The 14,453-nt window shown below is 46.4% G+C and overlaps 1 protein-coding gene across 7 annotated transcripts in view; it reads left to right on the plus strand.

Moving 5' to 3' along the window:
• The window catches only part of GRIP2 (glutamate receptor interacting protein 2), a 248,993-nt gene that overhangs the window by 157,721 nt on the left and 76,819 nt on the right, over nucleotides 1-14,453 (plus strand). The window contains exon 1 of one of the 7 annotated variants that reach the window (XM_021294664.2): nucleotides 10,186-11,093. The exons of the other annotated variants lie outside the window; for them this stretch is intronic. Within the exon in view, the coding sequence (XP_021150339.2) occupies nucleotides 11,054-11,093 (40 nt within the window). The 5' untranslated portion in view covers nucleotides 10,186-11,053. Of the gene's footprint in view, nucleotides 1-10,185; nucleotides 11,094-14,453 lie in introns of those variants that run through there. 7 annotated transcript variants of the gene reach the window in all.

The following is a 14,453-nucleotide window of genomic DNA, read 5'->3' on the forward strand; positions in this document are numbered from 1 at the left end:
TACTTTTCTTCTGATTCAGACACCAAATGCTTCATTCTTCTCCCCATCCCTCTTGGCCCCAGGTGCTTTGTTGCTTTTCTGAGCTACAGGGGTAGGGTGGGTTGTCATGCTGTTCCTCCCTATGGTGTGGCCTTCACCGATCTGAGAAAGGGAATATGAAGAAATGCTTTGACGGGTGCGTTATCGCTTTTGGACTGCTAGTCAGGACCTCGCAAGGAGGTGCCAGATGCCCAGGGAGGTGCAGATTTCATGTGAAGACTCAGTCCTCCTTGCCCTGTCACAGTAAGAGCTGAGTGGTCACGACTTGATTTTGTTCATTTTCAGGTGTCTTTGAAGGTGCTTTTTCTCCCCGTGCCATTTCAGAGAATTAGGGTTTACTCTGCCTTTGCTATTAGGGATCTTCCTCTCCCTCCTTAAGTGCATTTCTCCCAGAGAGATCACACAATCAACCCAACTGCTTTTTCTCATGTAACGCAAATCCCATCTACTCCAGGTAGCCAAGATTATCAACTAATTTTGCTCACAGCCCGTGAGAGTGATAGGTTGTATTTGCCATTGTGGTTAGCAAAACGAAAGCAATTTCTTTCTGCTGAAATGGAAGGCAGTCACTCTCCCCACCAGCTCCTTCGAATCTTCTCCCAGCCTCGAGCTCAGCAGCCATGTCCTGGCCACCCTGAAGGCTGTGGGATCACGCTCTGACTTCTGCAGGGTAATGACTTTACTGCCCACGTCCAAATGACACCAGCTACCAGTTACGAAAGGAGAATGGTAAATGTATCTGTTAGCTGCTCTCTCTCCTGCAAGATTTACTTCCATTGGGGGTTTGTTAGAAGCTAATGCTGTGTCTTTCATGATGGGGAAGCGTGGTGGAGGAAATTTATTGTTCCCTTCCTAATAGATGGCTGTAATTTCATTTCAGAACAACCACTTTATGTGCGAGAAAGCGAGTCCATTATGCCACCGCACAGCACTGGGAGCATCTGTGGCAATGGGGGCATTTGGATTAAAGAGAGTAAAGGCTGCACATCTGCTGCCCTCCACCCCTGTTCGCAGAACACAGTGTTAATCCTAAAGAAAAGAGAGCAATTAGCTTGTAAACCCTTCCTGAACCCAGTGGAAGATTAGCCATTTTCAATTAAAGCTTTTCAGCTGGAAAGATAATGGGCTAAAATTTCTAGCTCTTAAAAAATACTATTATTGACCATGTGGTTTTATTTCTGTTAATTTACATCCTTTATAATTAGCTACCCTGGGATAATTAGAACTGCCTCGTGCCATACCCTGCTCCCCAGTCTTTCCCCTTGTAATGCAAATGGCAAACTGACTTTGTGGTCTGTCTTCTGCCTGTTGCAACTCGTACAAACCCACTTGTTGTTTGGACCAGGCTGGTGAGGAGCTGTGAGCAGTACTTTTGTGGGTTCCTGTAACTCACAAGTTCAAGGACAAACCTTTTCTTACCACTCTGAACATGCTGTAACTGTTCTGGGGAGTCTGGATGGGAGGAGAGAGGCTGATCCCATCTCGCAAGCCTGCAACAATAAGTGATTTGCAATCCCTTGGGGAGCTCCACATGCTCTAAATCCAAAATATTTCACTATATATCACTGGTCGCAGCGCTTGGGGGTTACCTGGAGCTGTGTGTGGCTCCGCTGTGTCCCATCTTGGGAGGTAGAACATCACAAGCCGGAGCTAGAGCCAAACCAGCAGATGGAAACGCCTTGCCCCAAAACATGCAGCTGATCAACTCTGTCCGAAGGTGTCTGCGTGTTCGAGCGCTTCTCAAAGCCGCATTGCTCCTCGGGGCGTGTGGGTAGAGCCGGGAGCCTCCTTGCAGCAGCCAGAGAGCGTGACCTGGTTTCACCGTGTTGGAAAGCTGCATGCCGGCCACTGCGGCATTGCTGTGCCTTTTGGGTCATCTCTGTTTGCTTATGGCGATCTGCTCCCCCCGTGTTCCCTGCAGCTACCGCACGAGTGTGATGCTGGTGTTGCTCAGCCGGTGCTGCAGACCCAGCGTGGGTGAGAGGCTCGGGCAGGAGCCAAGAGCCGCTCCTGGCTTCATCCAGCACTGGCGACTGCGGCGTCTCCCATTGACCGTGTCTCCCTGCCTGCACCGCCCGTGCAGCCTTGTGTCCCGTGCGGTCACAAGTTAACGTGATCGACTGTGCTTCAGGGGACTCGTTGCTTTGGTCACTGTGTGCCACTCTGAAACACAGCGGGGCCTGTGCTGCTGTTACTGGCCAGGCTCTATTTAAGAAAAAAAAAAGAGAAAAAAAGGCTGATTTTTCAGGGAACTGCTCAGCTTTGTAGGCTGAGGTACCTCTGGCCACAGCCAAGGACTCCTGAATGAGGTAAGCTCTGTGAGCCGTCTGAATGCAAAGCCAGCCGGAGCTCTGACTTCTGAGTGCAACGTGGGCTGCGCTTTCTCTGAGTCACCAAAATTACCGGTATTGCTCCTTGTTCTTGGCTGTCTCCCATGCGGGCCTTGGCCAGGTCCCACCTCCCACTTTCCTTTGCCTTGTCCCTTCTGGAAGGTTTGCACAGCATAGGTACAGTGTGGTAGTACGCAAGAGCGGATGTAAAAGCTATTAAAACTTTTTTTTTAATGTAAGGAATATGGCTTGGGACCTTGCTGGCCTTATCATGCTATGATACTAACACTGTCTTTTTGCAGTCAGCGCTTTTCCTGCTGCTACTTTGTTGAAATGCATATGAAAATATGCCTTGGAAAATATTTTACATCTGAACTAGTTAATACAGCACCTTAGAGAGAAGGTATCTGATGCAACAGAGTACAAATGAAGCCTCATTAAGCAGGAATTCAGTGATTCTGCTGAATGCCCCAGCAATTAAATTTCATCTCGATTCATATGCAGGTCAGGAGAGTTTGGAAGGAGAATAGAGGAAGCAAAGCGCTGTGGCTCTGTGCTATGCAAATTAGTGTTAACATGGCATTTCATTTATTGTTAATGCATTGTTACACTGCTACTCACTGAAAAGAAACTGTGTGACAACTGCTAAGACTGATGGACCCACTTGCTTATTTTTCCATCTGTGTTGGCAGCGTTGCCTCTGAAAAGACCAGTGCCAAGATAAATCTTTTAAGGGGAAGATGTGGAGGTTTTTCTTCCCACAGAGAGGAGTGGGAGCTGGATGCTGACTAAACGTTAAGACCCGTCCTTCAGGCAAGCGGTAGCATTGGCTCTCTCCCTTGGGGTGAGATGTGGTGTGGCGCACATCCCTGCTGCTGGAAGGGCCTTTGGTGTGGCTTAAGCACCCAGGTCCTTCTGGAGCCAGAGGAATAAGTCTTCAGTCCCTACGATTGCAAAGACCTTGTGGCATGTAAGGTAGCAAGGGGTTCAGGGATGCTTTGCAGCCCCCTCAATGCGTTCACACCTCTGCTCCCCCAGGCAGAGCTGGGGCTGCTGTCCTGGGTTTGGAGGCCTGAAGTGCCAGTTCCTCACTTTATCTCTGTACCCAAAGTTCCACAGCAAGAGATGTTTCCTCTCTTCTGTTTTTGATTAACGTGGTCTATGGGATGGAGCTTTTTTCATCTAAACCGCATACCCATAGTAGGGGAAGGAGGGTAGATACTGGCTGACTGCTAATACAGACCCATTGCTATTTTTGTTATGGATGTTATTAATAAAGTATAAAGAAGAAGCAGCATTTCTGCTGGTGAGATCATGGACAGGCCCTGCCAGGGTAGCACTGGTGCTGATGTTGAGGTGCCAAGTGCAGCTGCCATGTACTCACTGTAAACTGGAGTGTTTTAAAACCGGGAACCAGTCCTGTCACTGAAGAACTTGGGACGATTATTTTCCCTCCAGCTTTTCAGCTGTAAACAACTTGCCACCATTCCAGTGCATTGGTCACTAAAAGCTGAGAAGGTGAGAGCTATTAGGCATGTGGGTTTCCCCCAGCTGCATGGTGCTGCTTTTGGTCTCCATTCCTGCATGGCTCCTCTATTCACTTGTTGCTCTTTGCTGAGCTGGTTCAGTGTGTGCTCAAGAGGATTTTACTTGTGTCCCAAGGCTGTTTAATATCTCCTAGCTACATTGCTAGGAAAGATTTGAGGGGTGGAAAAAAGCAAAGCCCATTAGGAACATCCCCAAATGTGTGTGCTTTGCCCATAAAAAGTGCTTTTTCTGTACAATGCAGCTACAGGAGCAGAGATAAATGGTAGTAATGTGCTTTGTCTAGATGAAAGTGGTGGACTTGCTTTCAGGTGCTGTTCATACAGCTTTCAGAACTCTGTTCCTTTTGGAGCAAGTCATAAACTTCCACCTTGCCCTGGCATGGCTGGTGGTTGCCAATAGATCATTAACCTCCTGCTGCATTGCTTATTGCTGTGTCTTGTCAAGCTCATTTCCATTTGGCTTAAAAAAACACATTGGAAAGCTGGGAATTGCTTTTGTTGGGATGATCTCGGCTAACAAGGTCCCTGAACGAGCTCTTTTGCATCATTAAAGCTGGCTGGGGAATAAAAGGTCTTGTACTTTGCTGCAGCCTATTTGTCTTCCACTGTTTCTCTTATCAGCACTGGAATCCCCAACCCTGTAGTGTCATTTTCTGATTACCAAGATTCAGAAATCCAGAGCTTGGGCTAAATTGTAGGATTTCATGTAAAGTGCAGTGACTCAGAAAAAAAGGGCATAGCATATATAGAGTATTAAGGGAAAAAGGTGTGCTCCAACTCTTTGTGGCCTCAGCAAGGGCAGTGGGGCTGGGGCTACTTCTGTGCGTAATCTGACATGTGACTGAAGAGCCTGTAAATGCAATTGCTCCCCAAAGTTCAGAGCACCTTTTTCCTCCCATGCAGACAGAGCATTACAAGTCCTTTTACCAGGGTTTGGACCTGTTTTCACAACTGCAGATCATGGACTGAGGTATTGGCTAAAAGGGTTTGGTAAGGAGGAGCTGCCTGGAGGAGGCGGGTGAACTGTGGAGGTTAAACCCAGAAATGCTGGAAAACACTTTCAAGTGGTGTGAGACCGTGCCTTGGTGGGGGCATGGCTTTCAGGCACGATTCTGGTGATGGTGACTGTATTTTAAGGCTCTTGACTGCCGTTCGAAATGCTTGTGTTAGTCAGGAGTGTGATGTCTTCTGCCAGATGGTTGCAGAAAGCATAGACCTGACCCCATGGTTCAATGAGAAAAGCCCCAGTAGCAAGATAAACCATGGGGGAGGCCAGGAGAAGGATGAGAGGTGTGCATGAAGTCATCTTCAGGATCACGGCGAGGAATGTTTTTGTGGATCTGAAAGACGTTGTACCTAAAATTGTTAAAAGAAACCCCTGTGACTACTGAAAATGGCAGCATGCTGTTCTCTTTTAGGTTTTGGGTTAGAATTTTTTAATTCCCAAGTCTCTGTAGCTCTTTCTCTTCAATGACAGTCCCTTTCATGTACTCCAGCCCCTTAAATTTGCTGCTGTTAGTAATGAAGATCGTTTGTCAGCCCAGTGACTTGACCCTTGAGATTTACTCATGCCCATTTATTCCCCTTGTTCCACACAACACCTTTTGCCATGAACACATGTGGAGAAACCAAAGGTAAAGCATCAGTGAATATGTATTTGGAAGGTGAACGTATAGACCCTTAAAGTTCAGAGGACCTCTGGCTGAGACCAGTTAGTGAAAATAGTCATGACAGTTAAATGTAGTTCATTGTTCATTTTGGTCTCGTGTGGTGTCTCCTGTGTATATGAAGTTGAGAAAAGATGTTTTCTCTCCTCCACTTAGCTAAAAGCTTCTAGGTAACTCACTTGGCCTTTAGTTGCTTACAAAAGGAAAGGACTGAGCCATTGCTCCTTCTAATTTCTTACCAGGTGTCTGATGAAGAAGGCTGGATTGATTTGTAGAGAAAGGACCCGTGCTGTCCCAGACACAGACTTGCTGACTTGTTTGTAAATTTAGCAAGTGAAGTGCCTGGGCTTGCACCTACCTGCAATAAGGAAGGAAACATCCCACGCTGTCAGGAGGGAAGGAGATCTGCTGATGTTTGGTCACTGGCAACAGCCAAAAATTTCAGGTTTTTAAAAACTGCAACTTCCAGTCTTTTCCAAACTAAAACTCTATGACTTTAGTGTGCATTTCAGCCCAGTTAGGGATGCTGGTGTACAGACAAAACGCATAATTGGGAAACGCTGAAGTGCTGGTGTCACATGGAGATGGGGTCACTGCAGTGGTTCCTTCTTCCCATTAATCACAGCTCCGGGAGGCATCCTGCATCCCCACCGCTCCCCCGCGGTGCTGTCAGGCGGTGACAGATGTGGATGTCCTTTTCGGAAATGGTTAAGCAGAAAAAATGTTCAGCAACCTTTTTATTATGCTCTGGTGGTGGAGGGGGTGGATGTGGCTCTTGGAAGCAGCTCCGGCGGCACTCGCCATCTTGGTGCTCTGTGTGTGTGCATGCAGCAAAGGCTCTAATTGCCTGCTGGATGGGTTAATTTATCTTTCAGTGTTCATTACCTGTAATAAATAATGTTTAGGACTGGCTGGTGGAATTTGCACTTAAAGGAAGGAATAATCAAGGACTTCTTCCTCTGGCTCCATTATTAAACTGTTTAAATACCCTTTTATTTAAATAACTTTTTTTTAGTCTGTTCTGCCTTTCCCATAAAAATATACCAATAAAATAGTGTGTTGTGTTTTGGGTCTGTGTGTAAAAAAATAGGGCATCTGCTTCAAGCAGAGCTGAGCCCCGCTGCAGGCCTCGGGCTGGCGTGCAGTTGTCTGGGGTTTCTAAATAAGCCTAACTACGTAAAATTGGAGCAGATGAAATGGAGCAAATGTGCAGGCAGTGGATAGCTGGGTAATCGGCTGTGAAGTCTCTTCCACCAAGAGTGATGAGTCTTCCTCGTGGCCCTCCTCCTCCTCCCTGTTTGCTGCAATCAAGAATCAATGGAGGAGTGTAGGCTCTCCTAACCTCTTGATTTTGTGCAGACTTGGTGTTCCCAGTAAAAACTGTCTTTCCCAGTAGGATGCTGGAAGCATTGGGTTCGCTGTGCCAGTAACAAGCCTTGGCAGGGTGGATGAGCAGGGAGAAGGGTCCCCAGCCCCAGGTGCACCCTTGATGTGCACAGGTTGTTTTTAAATGGAAGAAGTAGGATGGGGGTAATGGGGGATAGCAATGTAAAATCTTAATCTAAGATCTGAATTTAAAAGAAATAGGAACTATATGCGTCAGTTGCTTCTCAACCTTCCCTAACCCAAAGCAATTTTTGTTGCTATTAATATGATTTTTATATGCGGTTAGAACTTCAGTGTTTCTCTGCGCACAGTAAGTGCGTGTGGTTGGGTGTTTTTCCTCATCATTTTCCTGTGGCTGACAGTTCATTGTTTGTTCAGCTGTCTTCAGAGAGCCTCCTGGGGCTTCCCACTGCGGAGCGATGCGAGACCCTTTCCATGTTCTCCCGGGCTCAGAGTATGTTAAATGCTAAATGGTCCATTTCGGGGTCTTGCTGGAGCGTTCCTCAGTCCTGTGACTTCTGACGAGGATGCTTTTGGATGTGGTTAAATAAGTAATGGTTTAAATCGCAGGAACGAATACCCGTCAAGCTGTGGACTAAATCATTGATATCCTGAATAGCTTGTGATCTTCCCTCTGCTGTCCTCCCTGTCTTGTTTGCATAAAAGTGTATTCTGTAAATGTCAACCCAACCGTTTTAAGCCATGTAAGGTTTGCAGCTTTGCTCGCACCGAGGTTCTGGGAGGATTTGTACGTCAGCTCTGGGGAAAAATATATGAAGTACTGGGTACAAGAAGTTATAAACTAAGTGCTAGTACATGTGTGTACATGTAAGGGTAGCTACTCCTTCTTTATAACAAACGATTTTGCTTTAAGGTCAGCCTGTTCCTAAGAAGAGCCAATTCCCTTTTGTCTGTCGTGGTGGTTTGTTGACTGGTATTACCCTGTAGCTGTGTGGATGAGATCCAACAGCCTGTGCAGATGGATGTGTCCAGTAGGGACCACCCAGCAGCTGTTCCAGCCATGGACTGTCCTCAGCCCACACTGTCTTTAAACTCAGCATTTTAGATTGAAGGTGGTGACCAAGGAAGTGTTTCCTACACCCTCTTTACTGCTAGGATGGTAATAGGAGATCAATACATGCCAGGAAAGCAGAACTGAGGTGTGTGATTAACTTATTTTTCCAATGGGCACAGTGCATGGGTAAAAAACAGACATTCTTAGGTGGGGCTTACATACAGTTGATATTGCCAGAATGTTTTTGGATAGCTGCTAATTTCGAGCACACAAGCATAAAGTTGATGTCAAGAGGTACAGGAGGATGTACACACTGTTCATGAAAAAATCAAAGCTCTACATACTGGTTGTCAAGCTATAGCTTGAGTTGATGCCTCACGTTCTTTTACGACATGTATATTATGATGTTGTAACATATCTTTTTGGGCTGCCTGATTTTGTTGGTGTATGCAGTGAAGCCTTTTCCTTCTCCATTAGAAACTCAAGCTGTTCACTTCAACTGGTTTTAATGTAGTGCCACCTGAAACATGAAGAAAATGTTGTCTTTATGAGTTTTGGCCAGAAACTGTAGAGTAAACATCTTTATCCTTACCAAGCTCTTGGCACACTGGGCTCTTGCCAACCAACTCAGTGAATGCCACAATAAATTATGGGTTTGAAGTGCCAAAATAAGGGCCTCCTCTTTCTCACCAGTAGCAGAGGAATAGGGCAGCACCATACAGTTCTTGCCCACAAAAACAAGCGTTTTCAACTATGTAGTAGACCTGCCCTCTCATACCCATTCTCAACACAGTGGATATTCTGGGAAACATTTTATGGTGGCGCAAATATAAATGGTTGCATAGAGGCTTTCTTTAAAATATCCTATTAGAGATGTCTGTTTCATGGCACCCAAAGCAATGGGCGATTCTCAAATTAGCAGCTGCTTCTTGTGTTTGTGGTGGAACTGGAGATGGTTTTTTCCTTTAAGATGAGATTCCTCTGCAGCAAAAGCATTAATAGCTGTGTGAAAAGATTTCTAATTACAAATTTCAGCTCAATTACTAATTAAGTCTATTGTCTGACCGAACAACTTCTTAAAAACAAATTATGGACCAAAATATCTCTTTTGTAAGTAGGTTTTTCTTACTTAGTAATTTTATTGCTTTTGTAGAAGTTGTCCACAGATGAAACAGCTGAGTTCAAACCAAAATAGAGATGTTGCTGCATTTCAGTCCAAGGAAGAACTCTGACGTTAGGCTGAAAGCCAGTTCTCCTTCTGCACATGTGCTATAGGGAATTAGGGTCTTCAGGTCTACAGAATTTCCTGCTGGCATATCCACATGTGTTCAGGCCCTTTTGATTTATCCTGATTTGTTTTCTACAGAAACAAGACTTAACTGTGCTGCCTCTCCACAGCAGTCTGCAGGAGTCTGGATGCCACCTTCTAAATTTTGAACCTCTTGACCACTTTCAGCCAAATCTAGTAGGAGTCTCAAGAGCAACTGGACCCTCCTACAAAACTGTAGATGGCTTTTGTGTTTTTGTGCCTCAGACCATGCTTGTCTTGCTCTCTCTTCACCATTTTGGGTATAATCTTGCTGTTGTAGATGATACCAGTTCCAAAGGGAATATAGCGAATATGGAGAAAACTGACTTTTGGATATAAGCTGTGGGCTGACTGGTAGAAACAGAGTTTGTGTCTCACAGCTTTGCTGAAATGGGACCTAGGTGGTGTTGCAGGTGGGGTGCAAGCCCTGCACGCACCCTTGCTGCTCCCTGCACCCCCGGGCTGGGATGGTACCACCACCCCTCATGCTCTGTATCTCCAACACAAGTCAGCCTACTTAATTTTGCATTTTAATAGCAAAGGAAGCAAAGACTGGTTTATTGCAAGAATTTATTTCTAGACCAGTCCGCCATCTCCACCCACAGTGCAGGATTAGTGTTTTGGGGTAAGCCATGAAGCATTGTGTCCCAGAGGGCAGGACTCCTTGTGAGCCAGCTGGTGACCAGCATGGCCCCCCCAGCCTCGCTGCAGTCCTTTGCTTGCCCAAATCCCGGAACAAGGCTTGCAGGCGTTTTGCCATTGACAGCTCCTCTGCCCTTCCTAAGAAAGGGTTAAACCGAGTTTTTAGAAACCGCTGTAGGCAGGACATAAGACTGCGGCTTCATCCTCCCTTACGCTCTTCATGTGTGTGTGCTTGGGAGGCAGCAAATGCTTTGACAGCAGCTTGACATTGCCTTGAAAGGTGCTGGAGGCTCTGCAAACGCTTGCCAAGAGGGGGTGGGAGGGGAGGAAAGTGTGTCAGGCACCACTGCAGTCGCAGCCTCCTCTCGCGCTCGCTCAGCCCCACTGCCGCTGCTGCAACTTGGAGCTTTGCTCCAGGCTCCGCTGCCGGCCAACTTCTGCGGCTTCTCCGGGCACGGCGCGGGGGCAGCGGGACCTCTGCTGCAGCACCAGCTGCTCGCGGTTCCTTTTATTTAATTTTATTTATTTATTGTTTTCCCTCTGCCTGAAATCCCCATGAAAGCCACCAAAGGGTTCGGGCAGGAAAGGGCCAGCGCATCTCCGCGGGATGATGTCCGCTGCCGGGCGGCGGAGCGCGAGGTGGAATACCGCTGGGAATGAAGTGCACGCTCGACATTTGCTGCATCTGCCGGGGAGTCAGGGTTCAGTGGCTGCCTCCCCTTCCACCAGCTGTTCCCTTTAATCACTGCGCTTCTAACTTTTGCTTTGCAAAGCCTGATGGCCAGTCGAGCCGAGAGAACTAGCACTGGGATTTTTAGGACTAGCTAAAAGACCCTATACCCTTCGTTTTCCTATTTTTACATGGGACTGGCAAGTCACACTTTAAACAGCCATGTAAAGACATTTCTTTCTGAAGGATCGCCACGTTTTTTGAGTCCTCATAAACGGGAGTGCCCAGGACTATTTTATTTTTCATTTTCGTGCTGTGAAGTGCGGAGCAGCGTGTGCCCGCTCGGCTGTGGGAGGCGGCCTGAGCTGCCTGGGAAGTGATTCCAGTGCAGGGAGAGAAAGGAGCGGCTGTTGCAATTAGTTGAATGATTTGATAGATAACAGCAGACATGCTTTGTGGACTGAAAAAGGATTTGCAGTCAGACTTTGGTGAGTGAGCCTGTCTGTATCTAATTCCCCCCCCCCCCCCCCCTTCAGTAGTTTACTTTTGTTTACTCACATTTCCTTTAACCACCTTAAAAATCATTAACAATTTCATGTGCTACTTTGCAGGGGGTTTCACAATCCCAGCCTTTGCATACAAACTGTGAATTAATTGCTTTGATTTGCAAAATATCTCTCTGCTTCTCCGGAAGGAATTTCTCCCTGTGACCACTGGAGAGTACCCTTCAGGCTGCTCCCCCCTTCCCCTTCTCCAGCTGGAACATTGGCGGACACAGGGGCTGCTCTTAAGGCACCCCAGAGCCTTTACAGCTTTATTTTATTTAATGTGTTTATTTTTAACAATATCTAAATGTAACTCTTGTTTTTCAAGATCAGCGTGTGAATGGGCTTGGGCATTCAGCAATGGTGAATAGGGGCCTGGAGGGGGAAGGTGGGGGTAAGAGACGCTGCGAAACATGGTGGGATCGCTGCCATCGCCCCCATCTCCCGTGTAACCTACTGCTGCCATGTCAATAAATATTTCAGCTCCTCCTGGAAATCTGCCATTTCAATGAGGCGCTAAGCTCTGTTTTAGAAACCTGAGGTGAGCAATCCACTATTACCATGGAGTATGAGAAATGTATTTCATTTCTGCAAGAGAGTGTAGAAGGGCACCTTTACAAAGGGCGCAGACACCAAACCCTGGCCCTGGTCTTGCCAGGACGGACAGGCTCTGATATTTCTAACCTGGTGCAATATACAGGTACTTTGTTGCATGCTGTAGCTCTGTTTGTTGCAGCTAAATGTACTGCATGGAGCTTACCCTGCTGCTCTGATGTAAGCGTTTCCCTTCTGAAAGCTGAGGCATCTGAGTTGGAAGTACAGAGGTAATTTATGGTTTCAGAATCATTTTACATTGCCTGAAGTGATGTATTGGGACTGACTTTCTCCTCTCCTTGGCCCCAGGATGTCCTAAAGCATCAACCTAACTTTAGACAATTGTTTTCCTCCCTAAATCTGAGAGGTAAAATAAACGAGGTGTAAAGCAGCTTAAGCTGGCTGTGTTGCCTTATTCCGCGGACAGTGACTAGATGCAATGTCCACATAATGTAGCAGCATAGCAAAGAGTGGTTTAGGGGCTGGGGCTTATTTTAAAGCCGCTTGAGACATGGCGATGAGTCCTGGTAGGCAGAGGGAGTCTGGGCGTGTGATTTAACAGGGCAGGAATGCAGCTGTTCCACGAAAAGATCAAAAGACAACTTGGCGGGAGCTCCCATTGCTCTTGGGGCTGAGCCATAAGCTGGGCCCCTGGCTCAGAGGTGGCTGACACCGCTGTGCTGCAGGAGTCTGGATGCCACCACCCACAGGGGGATGGATCATTCCTACAGTTCCTCAAACATGTCACCAGATGTATCTGGTGCTTCATTCATGCAAGTCCTGGTGATTGCTGTGTTGCTGTAAATGGTCATGTTGTCTGGGCATTGAGTGACCAAAGGAGAAGTATTCCTGATCTCAGCCCTAAACCGTTCTTGGAGAACTTTGGGAAAATGTGATGGGTAGCTCTGTCATGTACCAGGGAATGGTGCATCATTGAGCTGGTAAGAAAGCCTTCTTCACCCTGGTATCATACCCTTGGACCTTGTGCTGGTGGTGCTCCTGAGGCCCAAGCCCATGCTTTCATCGCCCAGTAGGAACTGGTTTCCTCAGCATTCCACAGACCATCCTTTGCACCAGCCACAGAGGAAGGACAGAGGGGTGGGTGACCATCTTATTTGTGTCTGACATCCCTTTTTTTCTTAATTATTTTACTGCATTGAGAATACCTTTGGGGGGCTGCTTACAATGCACTCGGTTTGTGTTTGCTGAAGCTCAGCAAAGTTGTCTTTTGGTCACTTAACCTGGGTTCTTAATGGGATTTTCTCCTGTCAACCTGTTTTGTTTTCATGGCACTCATCTCATCCTCTGGAAATCATCTGAGATGGAAGCAATAAAATGAGTTGCTATCATATAACTCATTTTAGCACTGTAAATGTGATGGGCAAAAGTAAAAAACGTATTTTTTTCAAACAGGCATCCAGATGTTTCAGAACTGCTTCCCTGGCCCACAACCATTAGAGTCTTGATTTCTTTCCTCTCCACCAGCTACTCTCGAAAGTTTACTGTGGCACATTTCAATAATATTGAGCTTTTGCCTGTCCTTCAGAACAGAAGGGTCAGAGAATGCAAACCAGCAGTGATGTTTTGTGGAAGGTGGGGAAAGCATTGATCTTCTGGTTAGAGCAAACCTGTGTGTGGCTCTGCAGGTACCAGTGTGATGGTGTGTTTCCACAAGAGACCTCGTAATCTTGCAGTTGGAGGACTTCCCTGAAATGCTTTGTGGCCTTTCTGAAGTCCAGGAAGATCCTCTATGTTTCGCTCTAGTAAACCTGATGTTCAGTTAGTCCTTACTGCAGGATCACTGCAGGGATGGGCAGGATGATGGAGCTCATTGAATCTTCTTCGTGCTGCTCCGAGTGATCAGCTGAGGATCCCATCACAAACCAGCCCAAGTTAAATGGTTAATTGACTATGGCATAGGCAACTTCATAAGACCTTTTGTATTTCAAATATGTGCATTTGAACGACTTATTTTTAAAAATATTGTTTGTATAGAAGGCGAAGGAAAAATAGAGGTAGTAGATGAGAATGTTAAGTGCTTTTCTGTTGTTTGGTTTAAGGGTGCAGGTCCCCTGTTCTGAGCTGTGCTCTCTCTGCCATAGCCCCAGATCTTCCCAGCTTGTCAAATAGGCAGGGGGAGAAATAGAGAAAAAAAAAATTCTGAAAGGGATAGAAAACTAATGTGAGCAGCTAGAATAAGACAGGAGGAAATCTTCATAGATAAATCTCCTAGGAAGAAAGATTTTATCTTTCTTATTGAAAAATATATCACAATGGTGCTATTTAATATAACTCCTGCTCATCAAGCTGCTTACGTCACTTGTCAGCTTTACCTCAGTGGCAGCAGAATGAAAGATTAAGAGAAAAGTAATGGGGTTGTGCATACCAAGAGACATCTCTGCGACCGGAGCTGAATCACGGCAATCTTAGTTTACCTGAGCCAGCACTGGGCAGAGAGAGTTTGTCTGGGCCATTCCTCTGCCCTGAGTATTTGCCATTCCTGTGTTATCATCCATCCGTCTTGCATTTGAACGCATCCAAGCTTGAAACACCACACCAGCTCAAGTTCATTCACTAGACTTAAGTAAAAACTTTCTGCATTTGCAGTTCTGGTGCCATTGGCTCCTGTCCTAACACAGATAACAGATTGCTCCTTCCCTTTCTGAATCACTCTTCCAGATGTCTGAAGACAGCAACAACCCTTTCTCT

This window comes from Columba livia, chromosome 10, assembly GCF_036013475.1.
Source record: "Columba livia isolate bColLiv1 breed racing homer chromosome 10, bColLiv1.pat.W.v2, whole genome shotgun sequence".
Taxonomy (NCBI): domain Eukaryota; kingdom Metazoa; phylum Chordata; class Aves; order Columbiformes; family Columbidae; genus Columba; species Columba livia.